Source organism: Polistes dominula, unplaced genomic scaffold (genome assembly GCF_049000335.1).
Source record: "Polistes dominula isolate Pdom_NZ unplaced genomic scaffold, Pdom_raw_medaka contig_28, whole genome shotgun sequence".
NCBI classification, from domain to species: Eukaryota; Metazoa; Arthropoda; class Insecta; order Hymenoptera; family Vespidae; genus Polistes; species Polistes dominula.
The window spans coordinates 13,886-37,011 of NW_028300879.1; the positions used below are offsets into that span (position 1 = coordinate 13,886).

At 33.6% G+C, this 23,126-nt stretch overlaps 1 protein-coding gene and 1 long non-coding RNA gene across 4 annotated transcripts in view; one reads left to right on the plus strand and one right to left on the minus strand.

The window, feature by feature from the left end:
• LOC107068508 (MAP kinase-interacting serine/threonine-protein kinase 1) overlaps positions 1-23,126 on the minus strand; it is a 25,515-nt gene continuing 2,389 nt past the window's right edge. For 2 of the 3 annotated variants that reach the window (XM_089173190.1, XM_089173186.1), the window contains exons 2-6: positions 14,986-15,073; positions 5,510-5,644; positions 3,097-3,453; positions 2,411-2,981; positions 1-2,117 (exon numbers count right to left, since the gene is read on the minus strand). In XM_089173190.1, coding sequence (XP_089029316.1) covers positions 1,658-2,117; positions 2,411-2,981; positions 3,097-3,453; positions 5,510-5,644; positions 14,986-15,073 — 1,611 coding nt within the window. In that variant the 3' untranslated portion in view covers positions 1-1,657. Of the gene's footprint in view, positions 2,118-2,410; positions 2,982-3,096; positions 3,454-5,509; positions 5,645-9,376; positions 10,556-14,985; positions 15,074-23,126 lie in introns of those variants that run through there. The other variant, XM_015324964.2, reaches the window with a different exon arrangement.
• LOC107068510 (uncharacterized) lies at positions 5,651-7,322 on the plus strand. Its single transcript, XR_001476015.2, has 2 exons — positions 5,651-6,331; positions 6,812-7,322. It is a non-coding gene; the product is annotated as an uncharacterized LOC107068510 (long non-coding RNA).

Below are 23,126 nucleotides of genomic sequence, written 5' to 3' on the forward strand. Positions count from 1 at the left end.
TTTTTCTTTTATTTTATTTTATTTTATTTTATTTTATTATCGACAAATTCGATCAAAAAATAAAGAACTAAAAAAATTCGGATTTTATATAATTCGAAGTATTAAAGAATACGATGTCTCGTTTTCATTTTGTCGATGATTATGATGATGATGATGATGATGATAATAATGATAATGATAATAGTAGTAATAATAATAATAATCATAATAATAATAAAAGTTTTAAGGTTAGTTTCTCGCAGGCATGTTTTTTTCTTTGTATCATATACAAATTCCTATACAAATACATGAAGAACATATGCATTCTTACGTATTATCATTATTATTATAATGATTAGTAAAAAAAGGCCAGAAGACATTGTCTTACAGATCCGATAAGAAATTTTATACGATACCACAAGAAGAAACTGTTATTTAATCGATCACATCATCACAAATCCAAATAATCTTTGTTGTTTATCGTTGATGATTCACATTAGAGTAGTTTCTTTTAAAGGAGAATAACGAATTGAAATAAGGAAAAAAACATGTGTAAAATCTTTTCTTGTTAAATATGTATATGATTTTGTTCATTGTTGTATGCTACAAGTGATGGCGTGTTATATTTGTTTCTTTTTCTTTTCGTTTTTCTCCTTTGATGTTATATACAAGCATGCATCATATACAGCACGTAGAGATAAACCTTCCAACTCGTAATATGATTATTAATTTCTTATTTATTTATTTTTTTTAATAAAGATCGATGATTTGGAACATAATATTTTACAAAACTTTACAACTTGGATGATTGCATGAGTAACGGTGAATTGTAACACAGCAAAATACACGAGTTGGAATGTATCCAACGTAGAAATCTTATTTTTTGTAAAAAGACTATTATCTTATATAATAATAATATTTTTAATATTAGATAATTATAATATTATCTTATATAATAATATTTGTCTCTTACATAAAATAAGATACTACTATACCGCCTTCATGAAGATACAGTTATCGCAAGGAGAGAGAGAGAGAGAGAGACGTGTTAACAGCTTGAATTAAACAAAAAATATTCTTATTAAGAGGGGCAAAAAAAAAAATGAAAATATAAATCACAATGTAATAAAGAAGAAACAAGGGCAACAATAAACTGAATTGTCGTGTTTCGTATTCGCTCAAAATACAAAGAAAAAACTATAATATGAAATATTTGTATTAATCGTAGATTCTTTCCTTTAGATCGCCGTCATCATCATTTTGTATAGCATTGTATATAATTATTATTAATATTAATTAATATATATATAATCTTTTTTTCATTTTGTTTTGTTCTTTTTAATCATATTTTGTTTTTGTTGTTTTGTTGTTTGTTTATACAAGCCAATTTCATTCTAAACCGAATGAAGGAATTACTTATATATACACTAATAAATCGTAACTCTTTTTAAGCCGTTTGTTAAAAGTATATTACACCTTTGCAATTCCAGAAAGGGAAAGTAGTAGCAAAGACGAATTATACTCTAAGAAGGAGATCGGTATTCTTTCTTTCTTTCTTTCTTTCTTTCTTTCTTTCTTTCTCTCTTTCTTTCTTTCTCTTTCTTTCTTTCTTTCTTTCTTTCTTTCTTTCTTTCTTTCTTTCTTTCTTTCTTACTCTTCTTATTAAAATCATGAAATTTCAGCCACTTGGAGACGCGATAACAGGATTGTTATTCTGACATTCGATCAAACTTGAACGTGCTTTGATACGACGTTGCATTAACTTACTCTCGCTAGGAGGTGAAAGACCAAAAATTTGAAACGAATCTTTACCTATTATTCGATCTTTACCGATTATTTTAGATTCATTTAAATCGATGCTGGAATTAATTGAACCAGATTTTTGACGCGAACTATTGTCGAATTCGCTGGAAGAATGTGTTGCGTGTTTGTTGCTGCTGTTCTCCGATAATTCACTGTTGGAATCGGACATGTGACCGTAAGGATGATTGTCATCATCCGTTGATGACGTAGACAGTCTTGGTTCCCTGTTCTCCGTCAATTCTTCCAAGTTAATGGAAAAGTGTTGAAGTACCACGCGATTCACAGCCATTGCCGACTCAGCGAATGCTGAGAGCTCTCGAGCAGAATTATTTCTTCTGTAATTAGATAATTGTAAGTGTTTAAACTAATTTATTATTAATTAATTTAACTTAACTTAAGTTCTACGTTGCATATGAACGTTGCATTCATTTCATATATATATATATATATATATATATATATGAAGCAGAAAAATGATTCGTCGTTATTTGCAATGTCCAAAAATGCAATGTCAAATAGAAAACGTGTTAAAAAGAAAATAATGCACTCAATTCTTCTGCTATAACGTGATTCATTAATTCAGCAGTGTTGACAGATAATGATTACTGAGAGTATAATACTACGTTACCTAATGATATGAGGCGTGATAAGAGATTGTTCGCTATTATCAACCGATAATGGCCCAGGATCAATCCAGGGATGTTTAAGAATATCTTTTGCACCGAGCCTTCGGTAAGCCTCCTTTACTAGCAAGCTTCTAATTAAATCCTTGGCGTCCTCGGATATATGTCTCCATTCTTTGTCAGGAAATTCATACCTTCCTTCTTGAATACTGGTAAATAATAACTCCTGACAAGCTTGACAATTTTCTCCTCTCTGCCAGCCACAATCTGTATTACAGTTACCATAGAATGGTGGATAGCCACATAATAAAATATACATTATCACCCCAAGACTCCATAAGTCGCAACGTTTGTCGTAAGAATTGTTTTCGCCGATAAAAGCCTCGACTACTTCGGGAGCCATAAATTCTGCGCTTCCAACGGGCGTCAATAATTGTGGCGTTGCTACGGGACTGGAGAGCGAGTTGTTGAACTTTATACCAGAACCCAAGTCAAAATCGCATACTTTAATCGGTATTAATTTGTCCGGATATACGCATAAAATGTTTTCAGGTTTTAGATCCCTATGCGCAATTCCTGAATAAGCACAAAACAAAATATAATTATATATTTGTATAGATAAACAAAGCGATTGATTTGTTTTGATTTGATGTGGAAACATTCATTGTTCATACAAATATCAAAATCTTACCCTTGCTGTGAAGGAAATCTAATGCACTAGCAATCTCTCTGACGATGTAACTTGCTTCTCTCTCGCTGAAATGCACCCTCTCTTGAATCCTATTCAATAGTTGACCACCATTGATTTTTTCAAAAACAAGATAGAACTTTTCTTCGTCTTCGAAAAACTCGATCAACTGTATAATATTAGGATGCCCCTGGCAATGGTGGAATGTCTCGACTTCCTTGAAAACTCTAGCACGCGCATGTCCAGGAATCTTATCGATGATCTTTACGGCATATTCCAAATCTGTGTACAAGGACGTACACGATTGTACCGATGCATAGGCTCCTTCTCCAAGAACTTCTCCTGTCAACCTGTACAGATCTGAAACACGATCAAATACTTTCAAATTATTAATCAAATCAATTAATAAATATGAAGAGTAAATGGAATACACACAAGACTACAACACAAGAATACACTCAATCGAACAATTTCTCCTTCCTTATTTATCTACCTACCGAACATTACCCAAGAGATTATCATTCCAACTCCGATCTATACTCTTTCTTTCTTTCTTTCTTTCATTCTTTCTTTCTACCAATTAACCAATTCACCGCACGTGTGATGCGTCAATCCTATCATCAAAACCTAAACATCATAAACCATTGAAATCGATCTAAACAAGTGGAAGCAAAGTATTGCATTGCAGCTGCGTTACACCCTCGCGGATTTACCTCGTAAAGTGAATCGTATTAAATAGGATTAATTATTTAACATCGATTTATTAGAGTTTGAGAAAACATGATTGTGGTGGTGGTGGTGATGGTGGTGGTGATGGTGGTGGTGATGGTGGTGGTTTACGCGAAGAGAAGAGTCGATGTATAGTACGATATGATGAATCGATGTATGTCCTGCGTATAAGAAGCCAATGTCAAGGTCAAAAGGGGTTGGTTCGCAAACAACGTATCATCATGGCAACGTTGCACGATCATCGTATACGCGGTATATAGCATTCGTCTCCTTCCTTCTCTAACGAGCTATCGGCCTACCACCATTCTGCTTCCCGTAACTCCTCATCGTTCATCCCCACCAACGTTCTCTAACTAAATCCGACAAAGCCGCTTTCTCCCCTCATCTCTTTTGCCACCTTCCAATCCTCCCTCCCACCCTCCCTCTCATCACAACCCTTTTCCCCGTGACAACTACGACAAGTACGCCGTTGTCGTATTTCTCTCTCTCTCTCTCTCTCTCTCTCTTACTTTGAAAAGGCAGCCGGCCCGACACTCCTCTTGGTACAACACGGCAGATTACACGAGAGCATCCGGCAACACCGTAGGCACCTAGCAACCAGAAGCCGATAATGTGCTTTCACGTTCTACGTAGATCGTCAAAACCAGTTACAACATACTTTTAATCCTTCCTCCCCTCCTCCTTTAATGGAGGGAGAAATAAAACGAATAATAACAAGAGACATACATATACACATATGAGAATGGATATGATGCATCGATAACGATCGAAAACTATTCAAAAATATGAACAAATGCATTAAACGCGTATAAATGCTATTTATATATGTTTCTTTTCACAATGATTTCTATATGGATACTTGTGAGTGACCTAAAGGGTTGTTTTGAGTGCTTCTCCTCTCCACGCGATGGAAAGTTTTAGCTTATGGGATCGCAAATCGATCGGAGATGACGCAATATGACCTAGCTTAGCAAGGTGGCAAACTCGGTCAGTGTTCTTTCGTTCGTTCGTTCGTTCGTTCGTTCGTTCGTTCATTCGTTCCCTCTTGTAGAAAACTTCTTCGTCTTACAGCGAAATATAATTTGATTAGAAAGTTATTCGGATTTGTTTGGAGAAAATAATACGTGGATGGGTCGAAAATATTTTATCCTAAAATAGAAACAATTTTGTTTTCAGTTCCATCCTTAAATCGGCACAAATTTTCTGGACAACTCAACGATAGATAATAATTATTGCATGTTAGAAATACAATGTAAGAGTTAACAAAAAAAGTACTTGTGCAATTAATTGTCCATCTAATCTAATCAATAGTTACCAAGTGTAATGTTTCTAATTTATTTGATTATATTATAAATATATTTATTTATTATTTTCCGATTTCTAACTATATTTGTAATTTTACATGTCTTCTTTTTTTTTTTTTTTTCAATTATTTACAAACAGAGAACAGTGACCTAAGTGTACATGTATAATAAATATATACTTATGTGTGTAGATCGATTAGCATATATAGTTATGTAACCGATCGATTATCAAATTAGAAGCTTGTGTAAGTTTCTCGAACATTTCGATTTTGTGAAGAAAGGAGGTCATAGAATGGAACGTTGTGTATATAATAAAATTTAGTATTTTTTTTTTTTTTTCTATATTGTTGGATTTTGGATTGCCTTGAAAACAATTTGAATACCTTGAAAACAAGTAGAAACTAATGAGGATCCAGAACGTTTCTTCCTGCGTCTTTTGCGTCTTGCCTCTTCCTGACGAGCTTGCACAGCACTCATTGATTCTCCCGTCGTAGCAACGTCTCTGCAAGTTCCATCACCTAAAACAATAATAAAAAACAAACAAAATATAAAAAAGGATGGTCATTTAAATTTTAATTAATTTGTTATTTTGCAAAAAGCAGAAAGCAATTTGCAAAAATGTAAGTGTGGTAGAGATTTGAAAGGATCGAAAGGATCGAAAGGATCGATTTATGCCATCTAGTGTGAAGATCCAAGTATGAGATCATCCTAAGAAAGATCTATTTAGAAGAAAACGTTAATATCGCGTTTATTTACTGCGACGATAATATCCAAGTTGAAGTACTAATATCCAAGTTTATCTCTATCGAGCGAACTTACTTATTAGTCGTGCACGTGATGATACTTGAGAATTCACATTTCCTTATCGCTCTCGCTCTCAGCAATTCTTCCCTTCGTCACGAGATTATTCTTTCTAGGCCTAAACTTATATCTTCTTTGCAAAAGAAACGTAGAAAAGATCGAGGAAAAAAATAATAAAACTAGTACTCGCTCATGAAAGAAACTAAAGTAAAGAGAAAGGTTGATTGCTAAAAGAAAGAAAGAAAAAAAAAAAGAAGAAAAAAGAAAAAGAAAAGGAAGGGGAGGAAAGGTCGGTTACAGGGACCCATCAAAAGTTTTGTCAGTCAGAACGAGGGATGCTACAATTTCCAATAGCAGTTACACGCCAGTAGTTGCTACAAGTAACGCGAGGGGAGAATGAAAATGTAAATAATTTCCCCCACCTTGTTATCCCCTATCCTTTTTGAAACTTCCCGAATGTTTTGCTCGCTCTACTCGACCCTCTACCCGACCCTCTACCCGACCATCTCCCTTTACCCGAAAAGCGGACGTTTTCGAGAGAGAAATAGAATTCGTTGTTCAGCAAAATATCTGCTGCTGCTGCTGCTGCTGAATTTATGTCGGTTCGAAACTCGATCGTTCTGTTCCTATGTAAAAATAATAAAAAAGAAACTTATCTCTTTTGAGTTCTCATTTCATAATTAAGGACATATTCCTAAAGAATCGTGACTCTTGCAGATCTATTTGAAACTAAAGTTAGATCGAAGCAATTTATTACTATCGAATTATGTTCTACATTTGTAAATTAAAAACAAATCAAATTAAAAGCAAATCATAATAAAGTTATACATAAACGAATAAATAGATAAATAAATAAATACCATAATCCTATTAATTTTGTGCAGGTATCTGGAAAAGAGCTACGAAGATATGCAAAGTTGAGAGCCTTTAATAAGCAGACATGACTACTATTAACGAGACTCAAGGAAATCGATGAAGTTCATAAAAAGAGAAAAGAAACTTGCACGTAACATATTTTTAACATTTAATTGATAGAAAATGTATTTTTGAGAGCGTTGCCGTAATCATCGTCATAATCGCCGTCATAGTCGTCGTCATAGTCGTCGTCATAGTCGTCGTACAATGACCGGAGTGGAGCCAAAGTTCAATGACTGGCACAGAAAGGAACGCTGCCTGCCATCACTCTTTCTCTCTTATTCGGTTCAGAGAGAGAGAGAGAGAGAGAGAAAGAGAGATGGTGTACCTTACACTGTGTTAGCATTCTGTCGCTTTATAGAAATATCTAATTATTACCATCCTACAAAATAATGAGATACGCTTGATCACTTTTATATCGAATGGAGGAGTCATCCTTTACTACGTTGTTATATATAAATAAAAGGAAAGAAAAAATGATTACAAGTTGAGTATCACTGACGCGCAGGATAACGGGCGAGCTCGCGCGCTCGTCTTTCTTGCCTTTAAATCGCCCTAACGTCCACCCTTATCCCCTCCACATGAAAGGGAATTACGTAATCGAGTAGAGCGATCACTATACACGTTCGACGAATAATATCAAAGTTATTTAAGTGGAAGGGAAGTTTTGGGTTGGTTCTACCATTACTACTCTGTCGGTGGTTCACTCGACCGACATTTAAATCAATAATCCAAATAAAAACCAACAGTTATGCTTTTTGAAATAAAAAGTCCTACTTTTAAATTATTTTGTTTAAACGAAACAACACATCGATTTTATCAAATTCGTTCTCTCTCTCTCTCTCTCTGATGGTTTCCTTTGTTCGCTTTAAAATTATATTCCACGATCGAATAACCGTGACTCACACTCGTGTTATCCTTTGAAAATCTTACATGTGATGATAGTAATAATAATATAGTCATAATAATAACGAGAACACGAGATTCATTCATTGTTCGGAATCCTTATAAAATATGCTTATTGTTATCGAAAAGTTTGATTGAAAATTTTCCAAAATACAATATTTCTTGGGTAAATCTTTAAACTACTTGTAGTTTTGAACTACAAATTAAGTTTTGCCGACAAATTCCTAAAAAATATCCTTTAAAATGTATTATTCTTGCACGAGAAAATAAAATTCATGTTAAAGCTCTCTATTACGTCTTGCCAACTTTCTAGTAGAAATAGGATCATAATGACAATTTTATTAGTCTCGCAATCTCTTTCCCAGTCTCTATTCTTGTGTGAGTAGAAAAATGTTCGCACTATGTCATCGTATATATTTGTCAAAATAAAATAAGCGAGTTATAAATATTGAATTAGAAAAAAGAAACAGAAATAGAAAATAGATCAATCGGAGTTATTTCATTTGTCGTTGAAACGAAACGCAAAAGCAACCCTTCGCGTCCTTCCAAATGGTTGTTTCTCTTTAACAGGAGTAAAAGGGGAGGAATAGGAGGGAGAGCGAAAGCGGAACATGCGCGAGGGTCCTTTCTCCCTTTCTTCTTTGTTTGGGTTTGCCCTACCGACGCCCTTCAGGATTTGCGTCGTTGAATTCGAACATACCGACTAACCCACTTCGTTACTCGAAAATAATTTCTCTATCACATAATGGCAAAAATATACGATGAGACGAGAGAGAGAGAGAGAGAGAGAGAGAGAGAGAGAGAGAGAACGATTTCTGAATGAATCCTTTAAATATTCTACATAGCTAAATATTATACAGGCAGGACGATATTCATTTCTATTCAAATGGGTATCCAAATTTGCTTTTACTTGCTAATGTTATTAAGTTTCATTATTTATTTGAAATTTAAGTTAAATATTAATCAATATGGTATTAGAATTTGAACAAATGAATGGTTTAATTGATATTATTGAAGTTATTTAATAATTTATCAATGGTAATTAATCAGAGCTAGTTTGAAGAAAATTCGAAGGATAAGTGGTATATGCGAAGCAAGAGACTGAACAACAACAACACAACTACTGCAGCAGTTTATAACCGGTACCGGCATCGAGAAAGTTCCTTGAGTGCTAACACACGTCCTCGATTCTTACTTTTTGCCGGTATTCTCTCTCTCTCCCCCTCTCTCCCCCTCTCTCTTTCTCTTGATTATTTTCATCGAAATTCAATATCAATAATTGTTCTGCACGTTTTTTCGATATGATGCAATTCGTCGTAGATGGTAAATATGTTAGTATAATTCGATGAATCGATCATTACATCATTCGAGGAAGATCTATCATGAATATAAGAAAGAAACAACAAATAATAATGTCGATACCAACAGAAATTTGTATCTTTAAATTTGATACTTTATGGTAAATAAAAAAAATGAAAACGTCATTTATCAAATAATAACAATTTGCAACAGTTTGGTGAGTGAAAAAAAAAATGGTTTTTGTATGAGATTTAAACTAAATGTACATACACATTGGTGATAGTGCTTCTTCAGAAGAAATTCATATAAATTGATTTTGGTATTCTTACCTTGTCGATTCCCTTGAAAGCTGCTTCTGCGTTCTTCGACAATTCTCTCCACCATTTTCGCTCACGTACGTGTACTTTCGATCACAGCGCAAGCAAAACTCGATTTCTCACTTTTGTCTCCTCCTTTTCTTCCTCTGCTTCCTCTTCTTTTTTTTCTTCTACTATTTCTACTACTTCTACTTCTTTCTGCTTCTCTTTCTCTCTTTTGGCGATTTCGCACCAATATTAATAATCGTAAAAAAGAGTCAGTCGTATATACAAAAACGCCTATCTGCTAAGATACTGATATAATCTCTCTTTTTCCTCCCTACGACGATCCCCTAAATGAAATATCGTGTGAAAATCTCTTCTTCTTCTTCTTCTTTTTCTTCGTGCGTGTTAACGCGCGACGTCTTACGATATCTATGATATCCTTTCCCACTTGTCTTCATCAAAGAAGGATACGTCGTCAGAGTTAACAGATCGAGTTGTATATCAGTGTAGATATCACAGATATAAATAAATATATAAAGCCTATCTACTAAATCCTTCGCTTGGATTCGACGCGCGCGCAATTTATATACCGTCGACCGATGGATTTTATGCTGTCGCTGTCGCTGTTGCTGTCGCTGTCGCTGTTGCTGTCGCTGTCGCTGTTGATAAATGTATATTCGAAATCCTTTGAATAAATACTATCACAGACTTTGACTTCTCTTTTGTCTCTTCTCTAAATCAAATGATCAACGATTAAGCAAGCTAAGCTTCTCTCTCTTTTTCTTTCTCTCTCTCTCTCTCTCTCTCTCTCCCTTCCTCTCTTTAGTTTTTCGTTGTTGACGACGAGAAGGTGTTACCTTACAAAGTATAACCCTTTTTCGCCGAAAACTTGTTCAAAACCGAAACGCTCTATTTTCTGCTGCTGCTGCTGCTGCTGCTGCTGCCGCTGCTGCTGCCGCTGCTGCTGCTGCTACACCCCTTGACCAATCCTCAGAAGGTTTTTAATCGGATGTAACGGGGCTTTCCGAACGTGAAAATCCCGCGATGATAGTCGCTCCGTCGTCGCTATCGCACAGCCTCTCGCACGTAGCGGTAATAGGGCTCGGAAGCGCATTAAAAATCCTTCGGCTAACACATCTGGTCTTCTCATTCACCGTCCCTCACTGCTCGGCAGTTGGTTTCCGACTGGGTTCGACAAGATGGCCGCAGCGCTTACTAACACCCCTCGCGTTTCACCCCACACCCCCGTCACCACTATTCTGGCCGACCATCCACTCCCACCACTAGAAAAGGCGAATCAGGAGACCTCGTCGACGCCCGCTCCGAATACTTATCCCACTATACACTGCTACACTACTACCAATCCGAACACGTAATTACATAGGCAACGTGGCTCTCAGTCGTCGGCTGCCCGCCCCTGCCCCTGCCCCTGCTCCTGCCCCTGCTCCTGCCTTCCTTTCTTCCTGCCTTGCTAACTGCTTCTTCTCCTCCCTATTCCTTATCTTCTTAGCGCCGTATTAAACCATAATACAATATTATATGAACATGATGCAAGAGACTCTCTCCGTTGCTACCACCACGTGTTTTCCTCAATTCTTTCACTCCTACTCGATCGTTGTCATCTCTTATCCGTGTGACTCATCCCTGAAATGATAAATGGCAAACCTTTTCTCCTTTATTTTTGCACGATCACCTACGATCATTCGTACTCTCTTACTCTCTTTTCTCTGTCGATAATATATCTATTTAATACTTTCATTGTTTTTCGTATGATATATATATATATCAACGAACATCGATAACAAACATTTCTTCCTTACTCTTGGCATCTTATGTGAATGATATACATCTGGATCATGAACGCGCCAACGGTTGATAACCACTGACCTTCTCGAACATTCGAAACCCACACATGTATCCGACCATCGTTTATATACGCTGTTCGGCCTACGTGCTACCAGCCACGATTGAGCTGAACGATTCCAGCGTGGCGACTCACGGAAAATTTACTCAAAATTCTGTTCATATCATTTTTTTTTCTTTCTCTCTCTCTCTCTCTCTCTCTCTCTCTCTTTATATTTTTATATCAAGTATAAATATATTATACTTCTATAATATATATAGCAAGCAACTACGTAAGCAAATACATAGGCAAATTATAGATACTTATAGATATACATAAAAAAAATAAATATAAATCTATTGTCTAAAAATGTTGTAAAAGTAAATAAAGGATAAACAGTATGTTTTTATTGTAGCATGTCCTCGCTAAAAAATATTATTGGTTCTGTGTGTGTACGTGTGTGTGTGTGTGTGTGTGTGTGTGTGTAGGAAGTTTCGTGAACGAAAAACACGCGTAGTGAGTCGTGCGTACACGTTGAGAATGGATGCGCGCGCATTCTGGCCGTACGCCACGTATAACATCTCGTGCGACGCAAAAATGAGAGAGATAGAACGGATATAAAAACAGAGAAAGAATGTGTGTGTGTGTGTGTGTGTTTGTGCGCGTGCGCGTGCGTGTAAGGTGATCACGCGAGGTACGAAAAGAGGGGAGAGAAAGAGATATGGATATGCACACGTAAACGAATGAATAGTAAGCGAAAAGAGTTAGGGGAGAAAGAGGAAGGAAAGTGTTATATAGGACGACTTAAAGGTTCTTCTATAGTTCCTATTTTAATTACTAATCATACGTAATGAATATTTTGAGGGATTTCATTTTGTAAAATAAATAAGAGTAGGTTGAAATTATTGACTTAGAGATTAAATTTGTCGATGATATTAGGAAAAAGAAAAGAGATAAAAAGCAAGGTAGTATCTTTCGATCAACCTGAGACTGTTTGTATACAATATACTCGTTTATAAATATGTATGTAAGTAAACGCGTTTAGGTGGGAAAGGAAAAGGTAAGGCAAAAGAGTCAAACGAATAGTTCAACTTTGTATACAGGAGGAGGAACGTGGACATGGAGTGTTGGAAACGAAGAAAAACACGCAACACCCCACCACCTACGTCTTGGATTATTACATATACACTTCTCTATATACATGTATATTTAGTTTGTACTACTCGTGCTGTTACCACCGTGTGAATAACAACACACCAAGAGAGATTTTTATTCTACATCCATATACATTCCTCCTTTTTCTCGTCGTCGTCGTCGTTGTATTATTATTATTATTATTATTATTGGTAGTCTCGATGTAGATACACAAACAACGTCGTATAGATTCGTTCGTTGTCCGAAAGCAATTGTCTTGATGCGTCAACGTCGGTGCGGTCAACGTCGTTGAATCCATCCTTATACCCCTGATCATTTTATATTATGCAATAGATTATATGGACATATAAACGCGTTAATGCACGGCATAAGATTATTTACGGAAATGACGGAAATTAGAGCTATATAATTAACAATATTTCTTTTCTTTTTTTTTCTTTTTTATATTTGCCTTTACACTCAAGTAGTCTTCTTAACAAGCAAAGTCATATTTCAAACATACATACATACATGATAGGCCTATTATACATAATATGCGTAAAAATAATTATTTCTATTACGCGTATTATTTCTATTATTTATTCTTTTATCTGTTTTATCTTATTAATTTATTTGTAAAGATAAATCCACAATCGTGCTCGTGTTTATACCAGAATTCGCATTTATAGTCTCGTGATATTGACCATAAATATTTTCCTTTACTGTGTATAATCCAGTATATATAAATTCGACAGAATATTATTTTATGTATACCATTACGTAATATTACGTTTATGGAATTTGGTGTAGAGGATATTTAAAAATTCATCTATATGATTTATAAGTAAAAATTTGTTGTCGTTGTTACTTTGTTATGTTATACTAATTGTAATACATAATAATGTAGTATAAATGGAGAAAAATAATTCATCCATTAACCTATTTATCTATCGCACGTAAATGAATTCGAACGATGTGCATGTAGTACATATTTATGCATGTATATATATATATATATATATATGTATGTATATTTATTGTTGGTCATTCATCATAGGTCGATGCGAAACGATCTACGATCTCGCAAGAATAATTATATCATCAACATAAGACTTGCTAAGTGTTACCAATCGATAAGAAAATTGAATACTCATTTTATTTATCTCTTAACGTTTTTTCTTTTCTACTGAATTGAATCGAAATGAATCCAAAGCACGTAACGAAACGTAACGAAAAGTAAAAATCATAAAATAATATTTGTAATAAAAAATAATGTCAGATTTGTTGTTCAAATAGAAAATTGAAAGGACATCGTCACTGACACGAGATGTCCCTAATAACGATTTCGAACCGGTTTCCCATGTACGATAGAAGGAGGAGGAGGAGGAGGAGGAGGAGGAGGAGGAGGAGTCGCGTCAACCGAGATATAGGCCCAAAGTATCTTTCAGTTTATATTTATAAGCCTTTTTTAGTTTATCATAGAGAAAAATAAATAAGAAATATCGGAAGAACTCGTTTAAAATGATATTCGATAACGATCATGAAAAGGGATCGCAAAATTGAATGTTTGCAAAGTTAACTTGTATTTTAAATGCATATGTATTTATGTATAATCTTATATTTTGGAAGTTTATCATGGTCTGAAGCAAAAGTAAGCCACGATAAAGGCAACTCTACGAGGTCGACAGAGTCGGTCAATCAGCAGATTGTAACGAGAGTCGTTAACGTTAAAACAGCAAGCTGCGCAAATTCAACGTTGTCACGTTGCCGACATATAACGAAACCAAACTTTTAGCATTTCATCAGAATTTCTTATCTTCTCACATTGATTCCTAAGGTTTACAAGTATTCGACAAATATATCAAATTGATGAGATGAATTTTTTTTTGGGAGAAGGATCTCGATAAAAAAGCTAAGGATAGCTAAGGAGCTATATGTAAAGACCCACTCTATACACAGTGGGTAGTAGGTACCTGAAGAAATAACACCATGTGCGAGCTGCTTTCTTTTTAATAACTCTTTCTTTATAATCAATCCTTTTTACAAATAGGAAAAATCATCAAATCTATTAATTTCTTGATAAATAAGTATATGCTTGCATACAATTTGACATATGTGTACACACATAACTTCTTCACAATGAAGTTTTCATGAATTCTTTTCCGTTTGAATTCAATTTTGGATAACACTTTATTTAACATTTTATATAGCTTGTACTTTTTATGTACTTATTTATCGATATAGGAAGAACGTTGAACGTTGAACGTTTTAAACGTATCAGTTTAATCTTACAACATGCGACGTAGTATCGAGATAAAAAAAAAAAAAAGAAGCAATATTAAACATAGAATAGAGCACGAAGTAAACGTAATGCAAAAGTGAGAAGGTAAACAAGTTTAAGTATTTATTGGCTATTCGAGAGAGTATTAGCCTTGTATAGCTTTTAACTCGACAAAAACAAAGTTTTATCGGAATTCCGAACTTCTTCGTTTCATTTGGCATTAGTCAAAATAGAGAAAAAATATAAATGTGTGTATATTTAATGACAATTTACAATAGCAGGTTCATGATAAACTAATTTTTTACCAGACAAGATATCAAACTTGATATCAGGAGAAAAATATTTATCAGCATTTAGATATTTTCAATATTAACTTACTTGCTGACAAAGAGATCTCGAAATCGTCCTTTCTCGATCCTTTCGAGACGCCATTTTGTTGTATTTCTATTGGGACGTTTATGATCCCCTAAAAATAAAAATAAAATAATGATAAACGTTTACATAACCTTTTGACATTTCATTCTCATTTTATTTTCAGGTGTTGTCGTCGTATAAAACGTTAATATGTAATATGTTAACATATAATATCATCAATGATTCATAGGTAACCTAAATGGATTATTACTTACTCATGAACAGAAGAAAAGGAGAAGGAGAAGGAAAAGGAAAAGGAAAAGGAAAAGGAAAAGGAAAAGGACAAAAAATACTACTAATACATACTTAACATATGCATTTTGTGGCAAAACAGTAAAAAGAATATAAGAATGACACAAGTGTTTTTACGGAAGTGCGTATAATCGATCCGTGAAAAGAAAAGAGAATGAAATGTTAGAAAATATAAAAGACGTGAATTCGTTACTATACAACCGAACGTGGCACGTGGATCTTGGTCTTTCAAGGCCGAAACCGAATGGCGCGTTAAATTTCGGTATATCTCTGATTGTGAGATCAGAAAAAAAAAACACATCGTAGAAAGAAAGAGAAAGAGATAGAAGGAGGCGTAGGGGCAATCATCGCGAAGGTCACAAGCGTGGCCATTGAGATTTTGGTTAGTTGAAAAATACTTATCGCTACACGCGGTCTTCTCTTTCTGAACTTTTTAACATTTTTTTTGTTTTACATGTGCACGAATGTGTACCATCCGCTTCTTACATAGATACACATCGTCATTAATATAAGAAAAAACAATCGTAGTTCGCGTGAAAAAAACAAAACAAAATAAAATAATATGTATTAAAAAGTTAATTTTTGTTGTTGTTGTGTTAATACCTGGTGGTATTTCATCATACATTTAGGATAATAATATATCTATCTATAATAATACGTCTAAAAATATACTAACTTGGAATTATTTCATTAGTTTCATCCTATGTGTTCAACGATTGATCTTAAAAAAAAAAATGTAAACGCGATGATTATTCGATAAGAAGAAACTATTTGTCTTCCTTTTTTTCGTCCTTTTCTTCTTTCTTTTTTCTTTCTTTTTTTCTTTTAGTATCAAGTACAAATTCATATGCAATACCAGTTGGGAAGATGAACCTAAGATGTTTTACAAAGAAAATGAAAGATACAAAATTTAGCTCGCTCATTGGTCGAATCCAAAAGTGAAAGGTCATTGACCACGGAAAGTAGCACTCTCTCTCTCTCTTTCTTGATATTATTTTCGGACTACGTTCCTAGTATAATTTGTAAACGTGGAAGAGCTATGTATATTAGGTGAAAATAGAATAGAAAATAGGTCTTCTCTCAAGATCTTTTCTACCTTTTACCCTTACTTATTTTATATCAATTTAACGGGTGTCCGTACAAATAGTGTAATGTCCGTATACCTAGTGTTAATAGCATGAATTGATAAGAAGGACAAGAGGACAGACAGCTGATCAAAGAAAGGAAATCAAGTTGGCGAGCAGGTAGAGAACCATGAGCTCGAGAAAACAGGCTTTCTCTTTCTCTCTTTCTCTTTCATTCTTTCCTTCCTTCGATTAAACTTGGAAAGAAAAAGAAAGAAAAGAAGAGAGAAAAAGATTCGCATCAGGCAAATGGCTCATGAAATCAAAATCAAAGAGAGAGAGAGAGAGAGAGAGAGAGAGGATTATTACTCGCGAGTAATTCACCCTCTCTAGCATTTATGGCAAGGAGCATTTACGATTGAACCGTTACTATATTAACAGATAAATCTACATTCGTGGCTGCCGCCTTCCATGCGGTTTTAACGATCGCAGTAGGAGGTAGTTTAACCCTTACACACACACACACTCGTGCGTGAAAAAAAAAATAGCGAAAAATTACACAAACTGTTTTTTGCCACGCCTGTTTAAGATTCTTCAGTAAACATTGCTACGCCAAGAAAAGAGTTATTCATGTAGCTGGAAAGAACAAGGAGAACCATTGGTCGATTTATCTAATAACATCGATCACATCTATTTCAGTTTCATTTCATTTTTTTTTTTATCCCCTTCTTTACAATTATTTCTCACTTTGAGTTTCAATCAATTCGATTAATCTCGATACTGCATATGCGTACGTGTGTGTGTGTGTGTGTTATACATAATAATAATAATGCAAGTGAAATACAACACGTTTAGATTAAACTTTTGCGAAAGTGGAAGTGTACAAATACTTTTGTGTATGCATGTAAATACGTGCAATACGTAGATAACTGTATCGCAAGTAGAGTAACTTAATAGATCTCCTAATACATACTATGCGAGTTTAATGGACCGTACAATTGAACGAGGAGTAAGAAGAACATGGTAGGGATAGATTTATTTCATCCGAAGTTATGGGGAATAATAGTAGATCGATTGGAAAGGCGTCGCCGATTAAACATCGTATTTGCGAGATGTTAAACGATTCCAGTATAAGCATACAAGTAATAAATATACATACTATGATTTTATTTTTTCTAATTGCAAGAAACAAATGAAATCGATGAAAATTTTTGATTACCAAAACAAGTTATAAATCGATTAAGGTTGTCAAGTTTGAATTTATTGTCCTCGATGTACGCTGACCTAATACCTACCACGAATTGTGTAAGAATCTTTGTGTCAAATGACTCGCGTTTAATCGAAAGAGGAAAAAGAACGGATGCTCCGAAAAAAAGCCAATGAACTTGATTGACCCGAAAGAGAAAGAGAGAAAGAGAGAAATAGAGAAATAGAGAGCTAGAGAGCTAGAAAAGAGGCGCCGTCAAATTCATAGGAGGCTTCACATTCTCCACTCTGTTATTTTTTCTTCTTCTTCTTCTTCTTCTTCTTCTTATTATTATTATTATTATTTTTCTAGTTTGAATTGTCGTTTCGTTTTTTTAGATATCTGTTTATATTCATTTGTTATTGCATACATTATTAGAATAATTTAATCGCAAGTGCATTGCAAGTGCATCGTAAGCAACAACGTTTTGTTGCTTGGAGTAGAAAACCTTGACTTTATTGCCCTGCTAGGCCAACAACGTGCCAACATCTCCTTTCCCTTTTAACTCTTCGTTCCGTAGCTTCGTTAATCTCATGTCAGTTGGTATCTATATGCGAACGTGTACGTACACGCAAATATAAATAACTATTTTTATTATTTTTCCTTTTTTCCTTTTTTCCTTTTTTTCCTTTTTTTCTAAAGTCAACCTCGAAAATATAATAAATATAATATCGATTTTATCGTCGACAAAACTTAAATAAACAAATAAATGATTAAATATCACTTTCTATCGTCATATGCCGTGTGTTAGAACGATATTAGAAAACAGTTAGATATCGATGAAAGTCGTGAAGAACGTGATTGGTTTTCATACATCCGTCCGACCATACTATGAACTATTCATTTTCATTTCTTTTTTTCTTTCTTTCTTTCTTTTTTTCTTTCTTCCTTCCTTTATTTAATATATTACCATATGATTATGATACTCGATAATTACAAACTAACTCTTTTAGATATTAGAAAATGTGGGGGTGTCAATCGATATTTATTTTTTTCCTCGCGTGTTTGTAAACAAAATATTGTTTTCCATTGAGAAAGCACGCGCTTACATCAACGAGGAAAACAAGAAAAAAAGAGAAATAAAAAATAAAGAAGACAAAAAAGAATGATTAGATACATCAAAGAATGTCCTATGTATATGTATACTACATATATGAATACAAAGTTAGTTTTAAATCAAAGGATTACGTAACTCGAGTCGCCTTCTCGAAGCAGCAGAATCCGTTTACTCGTTTTAAGCAGATAGACAAATATTTTTCTTCAAAGAACATACATGAAGAGAGAGAGAGAGAGAGAGAGAGAGAGAGAGAGAGAGAGAGACAGACAGATATCGATAAGATTAGAAATACACGTAGAAATCGTAACGTTGATTTCATCTCGGTTAAACGTTTCTCTTTTATATATTTATCTGTATATACTCTTAAGTACATAGGCATATTATATGTATATACACAGATATAAAAATATACTTACATTTATATGCATATACATACAAATATATAAATATATTAAGCAAACAATGTGAAATTTGATCGTTTAAGCGCGCTATCCGACAATGACCGATCGCGTTGTGAATTTTAATACGACTTTCCTCCTCCTCCTTCTCCTCTTCATCATCATCATCATCTTCTTCTTCTTCTTCTTCTTCTTCTTCTTCTTCTTCTTCTTCTTCTTCTTCTTCGTCTTGTTTTTTTTTGCGATCATGACTGATAATGTCACGCAAAGCACGAACCTTTAACCGATACTTATTGTTAATAATGCGACTAGCGAGTAAAATGATTTTTCTCCAACGAAAGTAAACAATTAATATCTTATTATATCGTGCTTTTTAATTTGTTTCATTTTTCTTTTTAAATCGTTATTTTTTTTTCCCCCAGTCTATTATAATTTAGAACATTAATTCGTAGATTTATTGCATTGAAATCTTTGTTCAACTTGAAGACAAATCAATTTAAACGATCAAACAAATATATCAGTATATACGTATATTATGTATTATTGTATGTCTATGTATATATATATATATATATAATCGAGAGATAAATCTTCTTAGAAAGTTCAGGGTCTTCAACACTCGTTCATTCTTTCACAATTATATTTATTTCATACATATACTTTTCTATATATATCGCGAATGCATTTAGTGAAAACAATGTATTAGATTGCACTAGCACGTTTTTTAAGACATTGCTCGGTCAATCAATGAAGTCACCATTTGTTTTGGTTTTGGTTTTGGTTTTGGTTAATCTATACAAGAAACAAATCACAAAGAATATAATCTTCCAAAATCTTAGAATATTATCGATCAATTTGTTTGATTTCAAACAGAAAAATAAAATAAAAGATAATACAAGTAATATGAATTTGTAGATTACAAAGTTTGCTGATAGAGCTAAAATTAAGTCGAATATACGTTTTGAAATTAAAAACGATTTCTTAATCAAATTTATATCGAGAAATGGATGTATTAAAATTGCGATCGCTAGCTGATTAGAAAATTGCTGCTTTCAACGATAAATCCTAAAATAGATTTTCTTATATAAGAATTTAGAAGCTGTATATTGCAAATAAATACTTTAATACTAAACTTAAAATTTATAATGGATGTGCGTGTGCGTGAGCGTGTATACATATACTCAGTCGAATACTTAAGTAAAAAAGAAGATATAGAAAAATATAATATTGTATTTTTAGCGTAGGATGATTAAAACACGGACGTCAAATATTCTTTCTTTCGGCGATGTATAACAGGCGCCTATATCATATTCAAGTTTTGCCATGTTTTCAACTTTATCTTGAGAAACGGCCTTTCATTATAGCAACAAAAAATTTTATTTTAAGGATAGAATAATATAACGTCACACACTTCATATCGTATGTTACGATTTGATAAGTGTAGTCATTACGTCACAGGATTTCATTTTCATCATCATTTTAAATGGCAACAGAGTATTTGCTCGTATGTTGTCCATACATTCATTTCTCTAACAATAAGTTGACAAATAATTCGTTATGTAAGATCGTTCGAGATCATTTGAATTTCATTAGTAGGAGAATGATATCTTTGTTGCTGAATTAATCAAGGTGATGTATTTTAATAATGTTGTTTTTCTTCCAACAATTTTTTAATCGTAATGCAATTTATTTTCCTTATCTTATTTAGGATTTAACAAATTTTCTTTTTCAAGGATAATCAAGTTTGTAAATAATTATTTAGTAGTAGTTTAGTAGTTTCATAGTTAATATTTGCCATAAAACATAAAACGGTGCCATAACATTAATGTAAAAGTTCGTTAACATTCGTACTCTCGATAGAACTAGGGGAAAGACGGCAAGAGCTCATGCAAAGTATGGTGGTAAGCAGCGTTTTACAATAGCGTTTAAACAAATGCATATCGGCATGAGTCAAGCATGGAGTCAAGGAAAACATATTTGTTGCACGGTGGTAACATCGCAACGAATATACATATATATATATATATATATCGATATATCGAGTCGTGTTTTAACAGGTACGTTTACTTTTATCGCCTCTCTTGTAAGATCTATGAGTCATCTTTAGTCACGCGAAACATATCATCAACCTTTGTAGTATTTTCTCTCCTTTTCCTTTTATTTTTTCTACACCGATACCAAGAGTACCAATACCAAGCTTTTTTGAAAAATCTTCAAAGAAGGATCTTCAAACGAGACATTTATACATTTTATAAGGACTTACAATTACCTAACTATTGCCAGCTAAAATATATAAGATATGTATTTACAATAATAACAAGACGAAAAAAAAAGCATAACGAATTAAAACGAGAAAGTGTTATGAGAGTAGAGTTTATTGTAGCAAGAGAGGCCCTAGCTCAAGCGAGTATTTATAACGATACTTTAAATGGGAATCGTGCCAAGAGTATAACGGCGATTTATATCCGCCATCTTTAGCAACAAGGGAGAGAGAAATCATGACTGTCTGCTGCTTTTGTTTCGTTGTCCAATCGTACGATGACATTATGCATAAATATACCTACACGTATACATGTCTCTCTCTCTCTCTCTCTCTCTCGCTTTTCCTCTGTGTGTGTGTGTGAGTGTGCCTGTGTTAAACTATCAAATTTTTCAAAAACTTTTTTATACTCTTTCCTTCCAACGGAATAATGCCCCTCGAAAATGTACTATTAATAATTATAACAATATTAATAATAATAATAAAAATAAAGAAAGAGAGAGAGAGAAACACGCAGGATCGAGAGTCGTGCCAATTTTACAAATAATTCTGACGTTATTAACGCAAATAGTGTTTTCGTCCGTCTACTTTGTTTCGTACGTACATATATTGCATATGCGTCTTGCAAATTTGATTTTTCTAGTGTTTTTTTCTATCCCCAAGTATCCAAAGTTCCAAAACTAAAACTGATATTTTCAACGTGATTTCCATTGGTAAATTGTTGACAAGGCACACACCTTTTTGGTCTTCCTTTTCTTTTTCACATATTTTTCCTTATATTTATGAAAGATTATATTATATTTTGACAAAGAATTTACAACAAAATTTTGTGAAAAAGTTACTTATTGTCTTATCAAGAATAACACAAATAATTAAAAACAAAGATGAGAGATGTTAATACTTATATTTAGCATATAACTTGTGTGTTTACAAAGTACGAACATATGTAACTATTATAATTATACTTACATATGCAATGTGCTAACTGGCACATGTGTCTTCTTTGCACTAAACAATATCACGAAATGACGATGAAAGAGAGAGAGAGAGAGAGAGAGAGAGAGAGAGAGAGAGAGAGACGATTGAATAATTAAAAGTAAAGAAAAGTTACATAACAACTTGACACCGAAATCAAATGAATAATTTTGTAGTCAAAATGTAACCTTTGAGAACCTGAGGAAAGAACAAGTCAATTTTCAACAAATACGAATGATGATGCACTCCTCTTGATAATCCTCGCAAGGAAATTCAAGGTCATGACGTAATATAAACTACATTAAAGGGTTTCGAATCCAACAAGCTATAATTCACGTAAGCTACTTTAACTTAAAGCAGACAGACAGTGTGTGTGCAATGCGATTCGTCAACTTTCACCGTCCTTTTGTGTATCATCTTTACTTGGAAAATTCGAAATTTTCTGTCAATTCTTATATCGATTCTTCCGTTTATTTAATTACTTTAACTAACGAACAATTCTTACCAGTGTATTTGTGTACATTGTGCACATTGTGCACATGTAATAAGTATGTTGCAATATGTTCAGTATCATGCAATCGTCGCATTTATCATATACTGTATATTTCAAGATTAATAATAATTCATATAATGAACGTTCATTAAAGAAACTTTATTTCAATATAAATATTATTCTTATGTTTAATAAATATAAAATCAAACAACATGGGTCTGTCTCCAACTTTATTTTTAAAACCGAGTAATTTTGATGGTATGTCTTATTTGATTTTAAAAAAGATTATCATTTCTTATTACGATGAGTTATCATTGATTCATTAATCTGCCATTCGTCGCAATTATCCATACAAACGTT